This window comes from Lissotriton helveticus, chromosome 3_1, assembly GCF_964261635.1.
Source record: "Lissotriton helveticus chromosome 3_1, aLisHel1.1, whole genome shotgun sequence".
Lineage (NCBI taxonomy): Eukaryota > Metazoa > Chordata > Amphibia > Caudata > Salamandridae > Lissotriton > Lissotriton helveticus.
The window spans coordinates 559,759,645-559,775,295 of record NC_136061.1 but is presented as its reverse complement, the minus strand read 5'-3'; the positions used below and the strand labels follow the sequence as shown (position 1 = coordinate 559,775,295).

Here is a 15,651-nt window from a genome sequence, read left to right as displayed (position 1 = left end):
CTGTAACAGCGGACCGGGCAGCGCTCCAGGACGCGTACTTTTCGCGCAACGGAGCTTTGTGAAGCGAAGCTGATTGGTTCTCCGGCGTCTGTAAACATTCCAAACAGTCCGTAGCGGCCGCCATCTTGTCTCTCGGTAGGATCGAGAGACAAGAGGAGGCCAAAGCGAAGGGGCAAATGACCATAGGGGGGAATAGTAGATCCTCGCTGACCCCCTACGTTTGATGTGGAGGTTTTAAAAGGGCCCCGCGGGGCAAAAAAAAAAAAATATAATAATAATCGAACGGCTGAATGGATTTGCACGAAACTTGGCAAAATATTAGGGACTGGTAGCCCGATGTGCCTTTGCTAGGTCTCAATATATGTGCTCCAGTGGATTTTGAGAAATTAACGTTCAAAAAAAGATATATATCTGTAACATCGCTCCGCTTCGCGTACTTTTCGCGTTACTGAGCTTTGCGAAGCTGATTGGTTCTCCGGCGTCTGTCAACATTCCAAACAGTCCGTAGCGGCCGCCATCTTGTCTCTCGGTAGGATTGAGAGACAAGAGGAGGCCAAAGCGAAGGGGGAAATGACCATAAGGGGGCATAGTAGATCCTTCCTGACCTCTTAGGTTTGATGTACCATTTTGCCAAGTTTGGTGTAATTCCGTTCAGCCATTCAGTCTGTAGACGTATGTAAATGTCCTATGGAAAATTGCATGGGGAAAACACATTTGAAAGTGTTGAAATTTAGAATCAATTAAAATGTTACTTTGGTTTTGTATTTGTGTGTGATGAAAGTTAATTGGTTATGTTTATATTTCAAATGAGAGGAAACCACAGCCATTTTGTGATACTACTGTCTGAGGTACATTTGTGAGGAATTTTTGGTGGTGAATTTCTGGTGTTTGATTTACACAGTACTAACACTTCTCCTACTTTTAAAAAGGTGAGTTGTTAATTTGTAAGGGGAACTATGTTGTACACTTGAAGATAATTTGAAAAATGTTTTCTGTTATTTATTTGCAGTCCTTCTGTTATACTAAATACTTGATAAAGTTAGTTTTATATTATGTATTACTAAAAACGATAAATGAAAGTGATTATTTTTTTCTGCAATTTACAGCAAGCAATTTCAAAATAAAATGGCTCACAATGAAGAGACCGTGGCAATTTCTTTTGAATTGTCCACTACATTGATTGAAATTGAGAGCACCAATAATGAAATATTGTCACAAGGAGGACATGACTTGTATGATTCCATTAGATTGATTGAAATGGACAGCACCAAGAATGAAATATTGTCACAAGGAGATGACTTGAATGATTCCACTACATTGATTGAAATTGAGAGCACCAATAATGAAATATTGTCACAAGGAGGAGATGACTTGTATGATTCCATTAGATTGATTGAAATGGACAGCACCAATAATGAAATATTGTCACAAGGAGGAGATGACTTGAATGATTCCACTACATTGATTGAAATTGAGAGCACCAATAATGAAATATTGTCACGAGGAGATGACTTGAATGATTCCACTACATTGATTGAAATTGACAGCACCAATAATGAAATATTGTCACAAGGAGGAGATGACTTGAATGATTTTTTTGATCAATCTCTTGATGGCGAATTTATCGAGTGTTTGGAGACCATAGAGTTACAAGAATCATCATTGGAGACTTTTCATGAGGACATTGCTGATGAGGACATGTTACTAGTTCTTTCAAATTTAGAAAATTCTGAAGAATAAATTTATATTTAGAAATCAAAAATTGTTTGAGACATTATTCATTTTTATTTTTAATTTATGAGGTTGTAGCGAAGTGATTGTAGTATAAAATGAGACTTATAGTATAGAGTGCAACATTTTTATTTTACATGGTAAGTTTACTCATATTTACTTCCCTTCTGCCACTATATTATCTCCAATGTGTATTTGACATCTCTTCTTCATCTCCGGCCTCCTTTCTCTCACTGTGTGTCTCCGATGCATCTTATCGCTGCTATTTTGTGTAATTACAGAAGAGAGTAAAATAAAATAGTTCGGAACGTGAAAAGGGGGCAAAGTAGAGTACTCCTCACCCCCTAGGCCTTTTTAGGCGGTCCCAAAAGGATCAGTTTCTGCTTTCCTGAGAGATTATGGTATGAGTTCCATATACCACAATAATTTGCATTACAACATGCAAGATATCTATCTCCTATTACCAACTTTTGGAGATATTCGCGCTAAGCGCGAATATCTCCAAAAAGTAACACCTGCCCTGAGCAGTTCTTAGCCATGTTATCCAATGGGAGGTGGATAACATGGCTAAGAGCATTAGCTCGGTAATGCATGAATATCGCTGAGTTTTTAGCGATATTCATGCATTGCGGCCGTTTATTATCGCATTTGCGATAAACCTTGATAATAGCAAGGTTTATCTTCGATAATTTCTGACGATGCTTAGTGGTAAAAAATTCGTTGGTAAGCATCGTTAGCGATAAATATCGCTTAACTTTGGTAATATGCCCCAACGTCTGTTAACGTTCGATTCGAAGGAAATGAGGAAGTGTTGAAAAACATTGTCTGCGCCATCTTGCCTTTTTTGAAATGCCACACTTTTGTCGTGCACGGCAGCCATTTTAGATGTCTTGACCAGACCCACTCTCTGCACGCTGTCGATTCGTAGCATGGCTCCTCACCCACGCAAGCATCTTCCCCAGGCACTGGTCACCACCGCTCTCTGTCTTATGCATGGGCAATAAACCTCCCCCCATCTGCGCTGCTCTTCCCTGAGAATCACACTCTGTGCCCGCCCGACACCTCCCTTTCGCCCTATTCACTACCGCACCCTCTGACACTCCTCTTCCTCTGTGTCCGATTGTCCAGGCTATCAGCTAGCCCTGCAGATGTAGTTTATGGCCCCAGCTGTAAAGAATCACCCCTCTTCAAAGGAGTTATAGTAGATCAAGGCCCACACCCGATGAGATCCGTCACACCACACGTGTTCCTACTATCTGAAAACCATCCTGTATTGTGATTGGGGAGGGGACCGAGCCTGAAGCGGAAGATTCCAGGAATGACTCTTTGTACATCAAAGTTTTTACAATTATGTGTCACATTAAAAATATATAGCACTCCAACAAAGTAGTAGGAATATAAAACTTTAATAACATATAAATATATACAACAAAACAAAAACAGTAAAAACATTTAAACAACGAAGAGACCGTGGCAATTTCTTTTGAATTATCCAATAGATTTATTGAAATTGACAGCACCAATAATGAAATATTCTTGTCAGTAGCGGTCTGTTGTGCGAATAGTTCCAAGGCAGCAGAACGCGCTGAAATCTAGATGGCACGAAGGTGATGTCTAGTAAGTTGCCGCCCAGCAAATAACGGCGTGGGGCACCGCGGGGGTGAGTGAGTCCAGTAGGCACCACAGCTATTCTTACCGGCATTGCAGAATTACTGCTGGGGACAATGCCTGTGCTGTAGCAGGGTCACAGCAGAAACAAAAAGGATTCTGTTGAAGATGTTGTTGGTTTTCAATTTGAAAACAGTTCTGGTGTCAACTGCTATGCTAATGTAGTGGTTAATGTTTTGTTTTCTCTAGAAAATGTAAAAGAGGGGGAGGCAGTACAAAGTTCCGTTAAAAGGGCAAAGGAAAGGATCGGTGGTTTGAACTATCAGTCAAAAAGGGGAGGGGGTGCAATAATTTTTCCTACCGGGTCACACTGTGCTTTCACCGGAAGTGAGGTCTGCAGGATTCTAGTAATTCAAAGTGAGGCTGGCGCCAGCATGGGAGCGCCGACGTCCCGCGGATACAGTTTCGTCACTCCACGGGCGATCATGGCAGTCATTCCCCATCGGGGGTCGGAGACTCCCGCGGCTCCTCTAGAATCTTCAAGGTCGTGGAGGACTACGGTGGTGGAGTCAACCAGTGACCGGGCCATTTCTTTATGCTGGGCCCGCTCTTGCCAGGTCGACCGCCATTTTGCGAGTTCGGCAGCTACCGGCGATCACGGGGTCACATGAGCGGACGGGCTCCACCCTGCCGGGCGAGACGTTGCAGCATGGCCACAGTGGAAGAACCCTTTTCCGGGCGCCTGGAGCGCTGAGGGTGCAGCTGGGAAGCCTCCACCTGGGGAGGCGGGAGAGGCCTGTTCGCACCGTCTCTCCCTCCCAGTGCACCCCACGGCGTCTCGCTTGAGATTTGTTATGGCCGGACCAGGCGATGAGGACGAGGGGGGGGGGGGGGTCGGAGGCATGTGCAAGACATCCCCCCCCAGTGTTGTCGCAGCCATTATTCAAGAAAGAAGAAGTGTCCCGTCCGTCTTCGGGCCGGGCTTCCGGTAGATGTCGGCCGGACGCCCCTGGCTCTGGCCCCATGAACGGGTTTCTTGGTTTATCGGCTGCAGCCGGATCCCGTCGTCCTCGGCCCCCCGACCGTTGGTGGCCGGACCGGAAGAGCATGTGGCGGGAGTACCTGCAACTCTCAAGGGCCACCGCGGCCGGACTGGGAGAGAGAGGGGAGGGTCGAGGAGACATTCCCCCCCCCTGCAACTGTTCAGCGTTGTAAAGGCAATCCCCTGGCCGGGTCCCGCTGGCCTCGGCCTCTCCTCCGGCTACACCCTACGTTAGGATCTCCTGGCCGAGGCGTGGCAGCAGGACCTGCCTTATATGGGCTGCTCCCGGCTGGGCGTAGCCGGAACCCTGCCCCACCTTGGAAGTTTCCAGAGTGGGGGCGGATGTTCTACTGACTTGCATTTTCCCTAGTCTATCGATTTTTTTGGCGTGGCAGGCGGTGGGACAGCGAGGGGTGATTTGGTTTCTCTTACTGTTTTTCTGGTTTCTCACCACTGGCATATTTTAACGTTTTCTTGTTTCTAGGACATTAATAGGTTTTATCATTACGTTATGTTATCGTTTCTTTGTTCGTTGTTTAATAAAAGTTCATGTTCATCAGTGGCCTACTGATTTTCGTTTTCCTATTCTTTTCTTTCCAGGTTGTTTCATGCTAAAGTTTCTGTTAACAGGATACAGTGATCACTTCGTTATTATTGCAAATGTCCTTTTCACTAGGGGTGCTCTCTGGTCGGGCCAGATGACGTATCTCTAGTAAATGGTCCGGGTGAAACAGGTGCATCAATCAGTGGGGAGTAGATAGGCATGACAGATTACAACGGGGGAGAAAGGTCCGCATTACGTACCCTTTCACTACTTGCAAAGATTTTCCTACGTTTATTTGCAAACAGGGAATACCTCCAAAAAGAACTAATTCCCAAACAGTCAATGTTCGGACAATCAATCAATCAATGAGGAATGAAATAGGTACGACGTGTTAAAGGCTTGCGTTACCTACCCTTCACTATCTGCAAAGGGAGAGAGAATATTCCTATTCTTCCTCGTTTGCAGGCAGAGAAGATCCTTAAGAGAATTAACTTCGAACAATTCAATGCTCGATTCAAACAATCAACAAGGGGTACTGTGAACACAAATGAACGCCGCTTATGTACATACGCATTGCTATTTTCAACAGGTTGTTCCTAATGTTTCTATTTTAGCGAGGTCAAAAAGAGATCCCATTAGTGGCCTACTGATTTTGCTCGATTCCTTTTGTTTTTTTACACGATTTTTCGCTATCTGCAAAGACTAAACAGAGTATTGCGACTCTGTGCTTGTTTGTAAATAGAGAATGAACCAAAGAGAACAATCAATCAAATGGAGAGAGAAGCAGGCACGACGGATTACAAAGGGGGCAAAGGGCTGCGTTAACTACCCTTCACTATCTGCAAAGAGAGAGTACTCCTAATAGAAATGAGGGGTGGGGGGCAGCATTCAAAGCAGATCAGTGTGCATAAACACGAAAATGTTTTTACTTACCACGTACTTGACATTCGACAGCTTATGATATTTGCTATTAAAAAACCATTGAAATTCACTGAAAAAACCATAGGTTATAGACCATATATAGTTAGGAATTAGCATTTACAAAACCTTGAAAATTCACTGAAAAAACCATAGGTTATACACCATATATAGTTAGGAATTAGCATTTAAAAAACCTTATTTTACTCACACAAAACCATTGAAATTCCATATATAGTTAGTTGCACTAACTATATATCGCGCACCCGCAATCCACTGCTGATCATGTCACATATTACATCATTCATGACATGGTCAGTGACATCACTGATGACATCACTGATGACATCTCAAATGACATCACTGATGAGATCACTGATGACATCTCATTTGACATCAATGACCACATCACTGATGATATCATTCATGTGACGATACAATGCATCTCCTCACGTTTTAATATAACCTGTTTCACCCAGTGTTAAATACAGAGTATAATTTTTGAAACCATTGACACACCAATACTAGTTACTACATACGTACTCACTGATTCCTACGTCTACACACACATTCACTCATTCACCCATACAATCATTCATACATACAATCACTCATCTTTACAACACTATCATATGCACTCATACACCTATACAGACACTTACAATCTGTCACTCATCCATGGAGTTACTCACACACCTAGTCAGTCCTGTAAAGAATCAATCACACTTCCATTTTCTTGTCTATACAGTTAAACATAGAGCACCTTACATTTTCAAACATATACTAACACATACTTACTTTCTTATACAATCATTGATACAAGTACACATTGATCTGCACAGAGTCACACACCTCCCAGCCAGCCACACACACACTCAGTCTCCTATACAAATACTTGGACAATCAATCAATAACCCATATAGTTAATCATATAGCTACTGATCAACACATGCAGCAGTTTACAGAACAACAGACATAATGATGCACAAATTAAGACAGTTTAGTCACTAACCCATGCACTCAGTGAGACACATTTAATCACTCACTCATACATTCAGTCATGCACCTACTAAATCCTTCGTCCAGACACTTATACATCTACTCATTCTTCAATATGTAAAACATATTTAAACTTTACAGAAACACACAGTCACTGGATGATGTCATCAGTGATCTCATCAGTGATGTCATTTGAGATGTCATCAGTGATGTCATCAGTGATGTCATCAGTGATGTCACTGACCATGTCATGAATGATGTAATATGTGACATGATCAGCAGTGGATTGCGGGTGCGCGATATATAGTTAGTGCAACTAACTATATATGGAATTTCAATGGTTTTGTGTGAGTAAAATAAGGTTTTTTAAATGCTAATTCCTAACTATATATGGTGTATAACCTATGGTTTTTTCAGTGAATATATATATATATATATATATGGAAGATATATATATATATGCTCAACAGGAGAAACAATCAGAAACTCCAGAAAATTAAAAGAAATGTGAAAATCAGGAGCACAAATAAAGAACAACATTGCTAGTTTGAACAATCATGAATTAAACCTTAAAGGTGAAGAAAATCTGGCATAAACAATCAAACAAAAGCAATACATGTAAAATATTAAAACTTAAGTATCACTAATAGAATGACAACTAAATTCCATGTGACGTACGTCTACGCACAGGAAATGTTCAGTAATAATAAAACTTTTGCGCAAAAGGTAGAGAATAATATCAATAGAGCTCTAGAATAACCATCAGAAAACACTACTGTTTTTAAAGAATGACATCATAAAATATCATTTAAAACCGGTAACGTAGACAAATAATGTCCACTCATAAAGCATGCATAAGTTTGAATTACTTAAGTAAATAATATTAATCATAACTGCATCATGCAACATGAAATGAATCTTCACGAAGAATGTGTCATTAAAATTTATCATAACAAAAATTACTGGTACCATAAAAATCCTGTAAATGATAGATAATCATGAGAGAATTAAGCAATAAAATTAATCAGCGTTGTATCATAAATACATTAATATTCAGAATGTAATTCATAGTAATCATACCTGCTGCAACCTATAATCAAAATAGCATTAAAATAGTAAAAGGTATACATATACTGTACATACTCAATAATTCATGTTATTATTAAGCAATGAACAAAATAATTAACTAAAATAATTAAAGTGGTCACCGTTGTCAATGTAGAAAAATAAAAGAGTAAAATAAATAAAGTTGTCACCGTTGTCCTTGCGCTTGAACCAAATTAAAAGAAGATACAGGTTGTGTGGATTCGTAGATAAAGATTCACTAAGGAAAGAATTCACGATGCACCCTGCATAATCCAACTAAATAAATGGTGTGCATGTCACCGAAAACATGCCCAGCGTTGAAGTTGTTGCACTGCCATAAAGCATATAATTAAAATAGAACTCGCTATCAAAATAAATACCTCTCATGGTGTGCATGTCACCGAAAACATGCAGCGTTGAAGTTGCACTACTGAAACACAGAAGAGAATGCAATAGAACAATACCTGCTTTGAATAACAATGTGCAGCTAAGGCAATCCAAAATTGAGATTGAGGAGATTGACAATATCTTAATAACGTGGTTGGCAGCATAAATGAAATTCACGAAGGTCCGGTGGTGCAAGACAAAATGGAGGCACGCAGGGCGACGGCAAGCCGGGTGGCTCAAGACGGGTCTGCGCTCCCCTAAGACTGTAGAGTGTTGGTACGTCATAGGAGAGGCTGGAAACAAAACGGAGGTTGCAGTCGTCATCAGGAATGAAAGGCAGCATAGAAGGTAAGAGCGCGCGGCTCTGTATGCCCTCGTGTAGGATTTTAAAATATGGTGAAGGCGGTTAAACTGCCAATGAAGGGCATATACACGGAGGCAAGACATAATATAGAAATAACCCAAACACCGATAGCCAATGTTCAAAACACGGCAATGCTTCAAGCAAATATGCGTGTGTCGAAGAGAAGGAAGATTTTTCCATTTTTAAGCTGCTATTATTAATGAAAAAATGTGTGCTGGAAAGTAGCAGCGAATACAGGCTTCAGTTTACAAATAAAAGGTGTCGATAGTTTGGATATCTCTGGTGCCTTTAAAATAACCGCCAGTAGATGGCAGTCAATGTCTGCTCACGATGCTCAAAACTGCTTGTTAGGATCACAGGATTTTAAAATGAAAAGCTTGAAGCTGAAATTATTGAATTGAGGCAGATGTCAGGAAACGAAAGCCGAGAAGCAGCACACGAAGTAAAGGCTCTTCATTCGACATCAGCAAAGTAGGTTATATACTGCCGGCATATAAATCAGCTGGTCAATACATCAGAAGCAGTCTCAACCCTCATCAACAGCAATTTAGAAAAGCAACTCAGGCTTATTTTAAGGTGTAGCAGTTGACTAATTAAAATCATACCCTTATAAAGCAGGCTCATAAATCAGGTGCCAAAGCTATTAAATCAGGTGCAGTCACTTTTCAATCAGGTGAACCAGTTTTTTAAATCAGGTGCAGCAGCTTTTAAATCAGGTGCAGCAGTAGATAACTTAAGATTTTAGAAAGCAGGGACTGGCAGATTAGTTGGAGGACGACCAAAAGAGTGGAATTGTCACTGGTGGGGATTTTTTACGTGTCAGTTTGCTAAGAAGTTGCTTGAAGAAAGTGAAATTTAAAAGGTTACCTTGTTTGAAGAAAGTTCATGTTTCAGTTGCTTGTAAATATGAAGAAAATTGATTTTCCCAAACGTCGCCAATGTAGTGATGTAAATGATTTTCAGGTCACGTAAGTTCTTGTAGGAAGATGTATTTATTAATTAAGTTCACATGAGGTGGTAGTTCAAAATAGTAAGAGTAATTCCAAGGTAAATCCCCACCAGGAGCTGTCACCAGTCAGCTCAATCCGTATCTCCCAACTGACTCTAGCATCAGAGCATAACATTCCAAACAGTCATCCTGTGTGGTAACATTCCATTTGATGATATAGTTAAAACAACTAGAAAGCCAACACTACAGTGGGGTTTTTGTTGGAAGGAATTCGCTGTACTTTGACTACAACGTTACGTTTCATTTATTTGTTTTCAAAACACAACCGTGTTTATGTGCTCAACATTGAATAACTGTACCTGCATCTTTTGAAAATCTCTGCTCCTACGTTCTGTGGTCTCACGAGGATTGTCTTCCATCTCCGCTTTCAAGCCACGTAACACCCACTTGTTTTTCCTCTGATGCATGACACTCTTGACACTGTGTCGTCATTGCGTCAATTCCGCTGCTTGGCAACCTACGGAGGTGATCAGTGCGCTGGTGCGCAGAGCTTTATTCTTGAAATCCTACGGAGCTTATCAGTGCGCTGATGCGCACAGCTTTATTTTGTGGCAACCAACGGAATTACTCAGTGCACTGATGTGCACAGTTTATCCCGCATTTACTTCTACTTTGGTCTGAAGAATACAACGCCGGCACTGCTGGTTTTATGAATTTATTCACACAGATTGGTATTTCGTTGTTTTGTGCACGCTGATGCACAAAGCTCTTGCCCCATACTTTGATACTGCTTATTATTAACAAGTTGCCTATCCATATCAACAAGCTGTGTATTTACGTTCCTGTACTTTTGAATTAACAATTTCAGTAATATTGTATATGTAAACACATTATTTTAATTTGTTGTTACTTATTATATATGTTAACCTAGCCTACATTTTTGTTTATTGGGAAAATGTGTACCTTGCAATCAGTCAATCCTCCTCCATCTTTCTTAGACGCTCCTGGTGAGCCTGCTATTAGGTGGGAAGTGTGGCATGATGCCTTTGAAACGTATTTAGGGGCTATAGGTGCATCCAGGTTTGCTGCTGAAAGAAAAAAATGCTTATTGCTACATTCTTTGGGATTTGAAGGAAGGTCAGTGTTTAAACATCTTCCTGGTCTTCCTGTAGAAGATCCTCCCTTAAACGATGTTTATTTAGAGACTGTACAAAAACTTAAATTGCGTTTTGATAAGCAGCCTTGTCTCATGGTCCTTAGGCATACATTTTTTAAGAGGAAACAGTTAGATAGTGAAGATGTTGATTCCTATATATCTGCTTTGAGGAAATTAGCTGGGGATTGCAGGTTTGAAATTTTTTCTGATCAGCTTATCAGAGACCAATTTGCATGTCATTGTAGAGAGAAAAGCATCAGACAAAAGTTACTTTCTTTAGGTGACCCTTCTTTAGATGAAACTATAAAGATCGCTAAGAGCATCGAAATCTCTATGGTTTCTTTAAAGGAATTGGAGGAAAAGATTATTGAACCGGTGAATTCCATCAATTTTAATTCTTCTTCTAAATCGTCTAAGAAATTAGTTAGGGGTGGTTATACCATTCCTGGGAAGTCGTTTAAACCTTCCAAGTCTAACACTACAGATGCTAATATGTGTATAAGATGTGGTAATGTATCTCACCCTAAGGGTTCTCATTGTCCAGCTTCTAATGTCACCTGTAATTATTGTAAGAGGGTTGGACATTTCGCTAAGGTTTGCCTCAAATTAAAGGGGCAAGGACAAAAGAGTTTTAAAAACCCCACTGTTTGCGTAATTGATTCAGATTCTTCTTCTGATGGGGATGTTGTTTCTGTTGTTACTGAAGATGTTGTCGTGGGAGACCCTAATGATTGTGTGGATCCCATAGCCGATTTTAAAATTGGTTCAAAATCTGTAAAACTTTTAGTAGACTCCGGTGCAAAAGTAACTATGATAACGCAAAAACTTTTCGATGAAACTTGGGAAGGTACACAACCTCTTCTTCCTCCTGACCGTGCACCAGTGTCTTATGAAGGCCGAAAGATTGATCTCCTAGGTTATTTTGAAGATGAGTTGTGCTTCAAAGGAAAGAAGATAAGGGGCAACATTTATGTAGCTGTCAAGGGTCTTGATATCTTGGGCTGGTTTCATCAGGGTTTATTTAAGATGATTTTGAGGCCTGGCAGAGGGACAAGACAAGGCTGCCCCCTATTACCGCTCCTCTTTGCGCTGGTGTTGGAGCCACTGTGGCAGCATGGATACGTCAAGAGCCGGTTATCCGCGGGTTGAAATGGGCTATGGGATGGGAAGACCATATTTCGCTATATGCGGATAATGTACTACTGTACTTGGCGTCCCCGGCACGTTCAATTAATTGCCTATTCGACATATGTGCATCATATGGGCGGGTATCTGGATATACCATAAATTGGACATAATCGCTCCTCCATGTACTTCACGGTCCCCCGCCTTGGCTCCTACAAGACTGCGAAATCCAGATTACAGATAGAGGTTTTAAATACCTAGAGATATATATAACGCACAACAACAAACAGTTCAGTTCATCGCTGAAAACCTCACGCAGCCCCTGGCACGAGTTTGTCGCAACATCAAACACTGGCGCTCACATTACTGGGAAGGACAGCCCTCTTTAAAATGATGGCGCTCCCCAGATTCCTGTATGTCCTCCAGAACACACCGTTCCCGGTTTCCCCAACGTATTTAGCAGCAGTAAACACCGAAGTGACCAATCAGCTGTGGGACGGAAAAACGGCCCATGTCGCGATGCATAAACTTATAAAGAGCTGGTACAACGGTGACATTGCCCTCCGCAATATAAAGGTATATGACTGGGCATCACAGCTCATTGTAATAAATCAATGGCATCACGCACCTCTAGACGACCCAGAGTTCCGCATGGATAGACACCTCCTGGAGACCAAAGGGATTATGGGGGCACTCTAAAATAAGGTTAAAATGACTGCTTTCACAGGTCCAATGGCACACACCACCCAAGTCTGATTTGAGGCGCAGCGTGCGCTGGGCTTGGAAGGGGTGATAACATAGGCCACGCCACTATGGGAAACAAAAAGGTTAGATAAACTACGCAATACCAAAGGCTTTCGACGGTGGGATTTGATAGGAATCTCATAGGTGGGAGATATGTGGAAGAAAGGCGAAATAGTCACATTTGCCAAGCTACAGGTCACAAACGGACTGGCACAGACAGAAACGTTCCGTTATATGCAGATCAGACACGCACCCATGGGAATAATTCCACCAGGAACACAATTCGCAGAGGCATCACCGTTGGAGGATAGACTCCTGACGGATCATCTGAGCAAAAAAGCCATTTTCCAAACCCACTGGAAAATAATAAATAATCTCTTAAGGCCAGATGGGAATCGGAGGTGGGAGAATTAGATGACACAGATTGGCAGGAGGCACTCGCGTCCTCAAAGGAAGTTGCGATATCTTCTAAACTCAAGCAGATACAATTGAAAATTTTACAGTGCACTTATTATAAATGAAAACTTCTTTACAAAATAGGTAAGACGGACAAACCGATCTGCCTATGACAGTGTGGAGCATCAGGCACATTCCTGCACATGCTCTAGCAATGTTCAGTGACTGTACATTACTGGGGGGCGGTTATGAGTACAATCTCGCAAGTTACTGACGTTACGGTTCCGCCGGAACCAAAGAGATGCCTTCTTAATATTTGGGAGCCCACAGATCTCAACCATGTGACTTAGGAATGGGTGTCACTAGGTATGACAATGGCAAAGCGGAATATAGCTCAACACTGGGGATCGCGATAGACTCCTGCCCTTCACCAATGGTGTCGAGACATGAACAATGCAATGATAGTGGAGAAATCAGTCTATGTCCACAGAGGATGGCCTGAAAAATTGACGCCGATGTGGGGCAAGTGGATGTGGGAATATATGTGAGCCCCCACACGAGGAATCATTGTCGGATTTCAGTGAATGACGATACTAAGACAGGGATAATATGCAGGATACCGTGAATCTTTGTTGCTTTTCAGTTAGAAAATGTGAAGAACATTTCCTGGTGTAGATGTCAGATGTAAAACTCATGTATCAATAAAAATGTTTTTTTTTAAAACTGTCTTTCTAGTGGCCATAACATCAGCTAGGAAGGTCAGCGAATTACAGGGGCACTTGGCACAACCTTCATACACTACCTTCTATCTGGACAAGTTGGTTCTCCGGACATGTGCCTTCTTCCTACCAAAGGTAGTGACTTCTTTCCATGCATGTCAAAGCATCACCCTGCCTATCTTCTTTGCTCTGCCTTATCCCTCTAAAGTAGAGGAAAGACTCCACTGTCTGGATCAAAAAAAAAAACACATTACTGTTGTACCTAGACAGTACAAAAGACTTCTGTGATGATGATCAACTCTTCGTAGGGTACGTAGGCTGTGCAGAAACAGACCATTTCTAGATGGATAGTGCTTTGCCAAAAGATCTGGTACACAGGGCCAAGAAACAACTACCAGAGGATTTGCGTCCTCATTGCACCAGAGCTAAGACTACAACCACTGTGTGAGCCCACAGAGTTCCTGTCTTGGATATCTGTCTGGCAGTAATGTGGGCAATTCTTGCACACGTTTACCAAACACTACTGCCTGGACTTTGAGGTCCATCACGACTGGCACTAAGCCCATTCAGTCCTACATTACTTTTGCTTTAGAATTGGCTTTGCAGACCCACCTCTGGGGAAGGCATTGCTTGGGCGTCTGTTCAAAGGTAAGGAACCTGCGGCTAGAAGTCTGTCAGATGAACAAGTTACTTACCCTTGGTAATAACTTATCTGGTAGAGACTATGTAGCCGCAGATTCCTTACCAACCCTTTTTCCATTGTAGTATTAGGGCCCTAGTTTTTTCCACACCAGTGATCTGTTCTCATCGTGACTTTGTGCTCCTGCTGTGGAAAGTCGCTCAAGTAACTGACATCAGTATGCCGGGTTGGCGGCTGTATATGTACCGCGCACGCGACTTCCGGCATGGAAGACTCAAAAATCTTCCAGATCCAGGCTAACGCCCAGTGATAGTCAAAGGTAAGGAATCTGTGGTTAGAAGTTTCTATGAGATAGCTAACAACAATATCTTGACTGTGACCAAGAATATGTATTGACCCAGCATGCTGGGTCAGTGTGGGTCCATACACCTACTCTTTAGAACAGCATAGTCCTTGTTCATTCAGCCACATGGCCCCCGAAACCAGTCTACCATCAGAGTCAGCACAGTCCATTTTCACCCGGCGAATTTCCAGCATGTTCCTGCACGACATACAGATATCAATGGGACCACAACCATGTAGCTTGGTTTACTGCAGACCCCATATAAATGCAAGTGCTACTTACCAAATAAGGCTCATTATTAAACTCCAACTCTAATGAACCTTGATTGGTGTTGCCACAAAAAGACTATATAGAGGAAAATAGGAGAACTGGTATGATACACAGATCCAAGAACTATAAACAAATAAACTGTTACGGCTGGCTTTGAAATATCTTCAACCCATAATGCATTTACTTTCTTTAGTCTACACACTGATCTTTCATGTCATAGCTTCAAGCGTTATCACAAAAGCACAGCATTTGTTTATTAGTTCAGGTTCAACTTCTGAAATAATGATACAAAAAATTATACACACAGCCAGGAATTCTTTAAGGCGGTCTTCAATGCTCCCTTTGTGAATAGTAAACAAGGCTGCAGCAATCTGGTTAATAGCTTTTGCCAGGCAATGTATGTTGTTGCAGTGTCCTAAATAAAAAATAAAAAATCATTTGCATTAGTAGGTGCCAGCTACAATTACTTGTGTAACAAAATCATTATTAACCAGACCCCCCCTCCAACCGCTGCAGAGCCTGGAGCCAATGAATAATAACCCTATCGGGGCAGAACGAGGAAACATTGTGGCACACAACTGTACATTTAGGAGAAACTGTACGAAATTTTGAAAAGTTACACACCTTACA

At 41.7% G+C, this 15,651-nt stretch overlaps 1 protein-coding gene across 1 annotated transcript in view; it reads right to left on the bottom strand.

The window, feature by feature from the left end:
• NCKAP1 (NCK associated protein 1) overlaps positions 1-15,651 on the bottom strand; it is a 577,107-nt gene that overhangs the window by 26,996 nt on the left and 534,460 nt on the right. Inside the window, exon 29 of the mRNA XM_078680487.1 lies at positions 15,327-15,436. Coding sequence (XP_078536613.1) covers positions 15,327-15,436 — 110 coding nt within the window. The remainder of the gene's footprint in view (positions 1-15,326; positions 15,437-15,651) is intronic.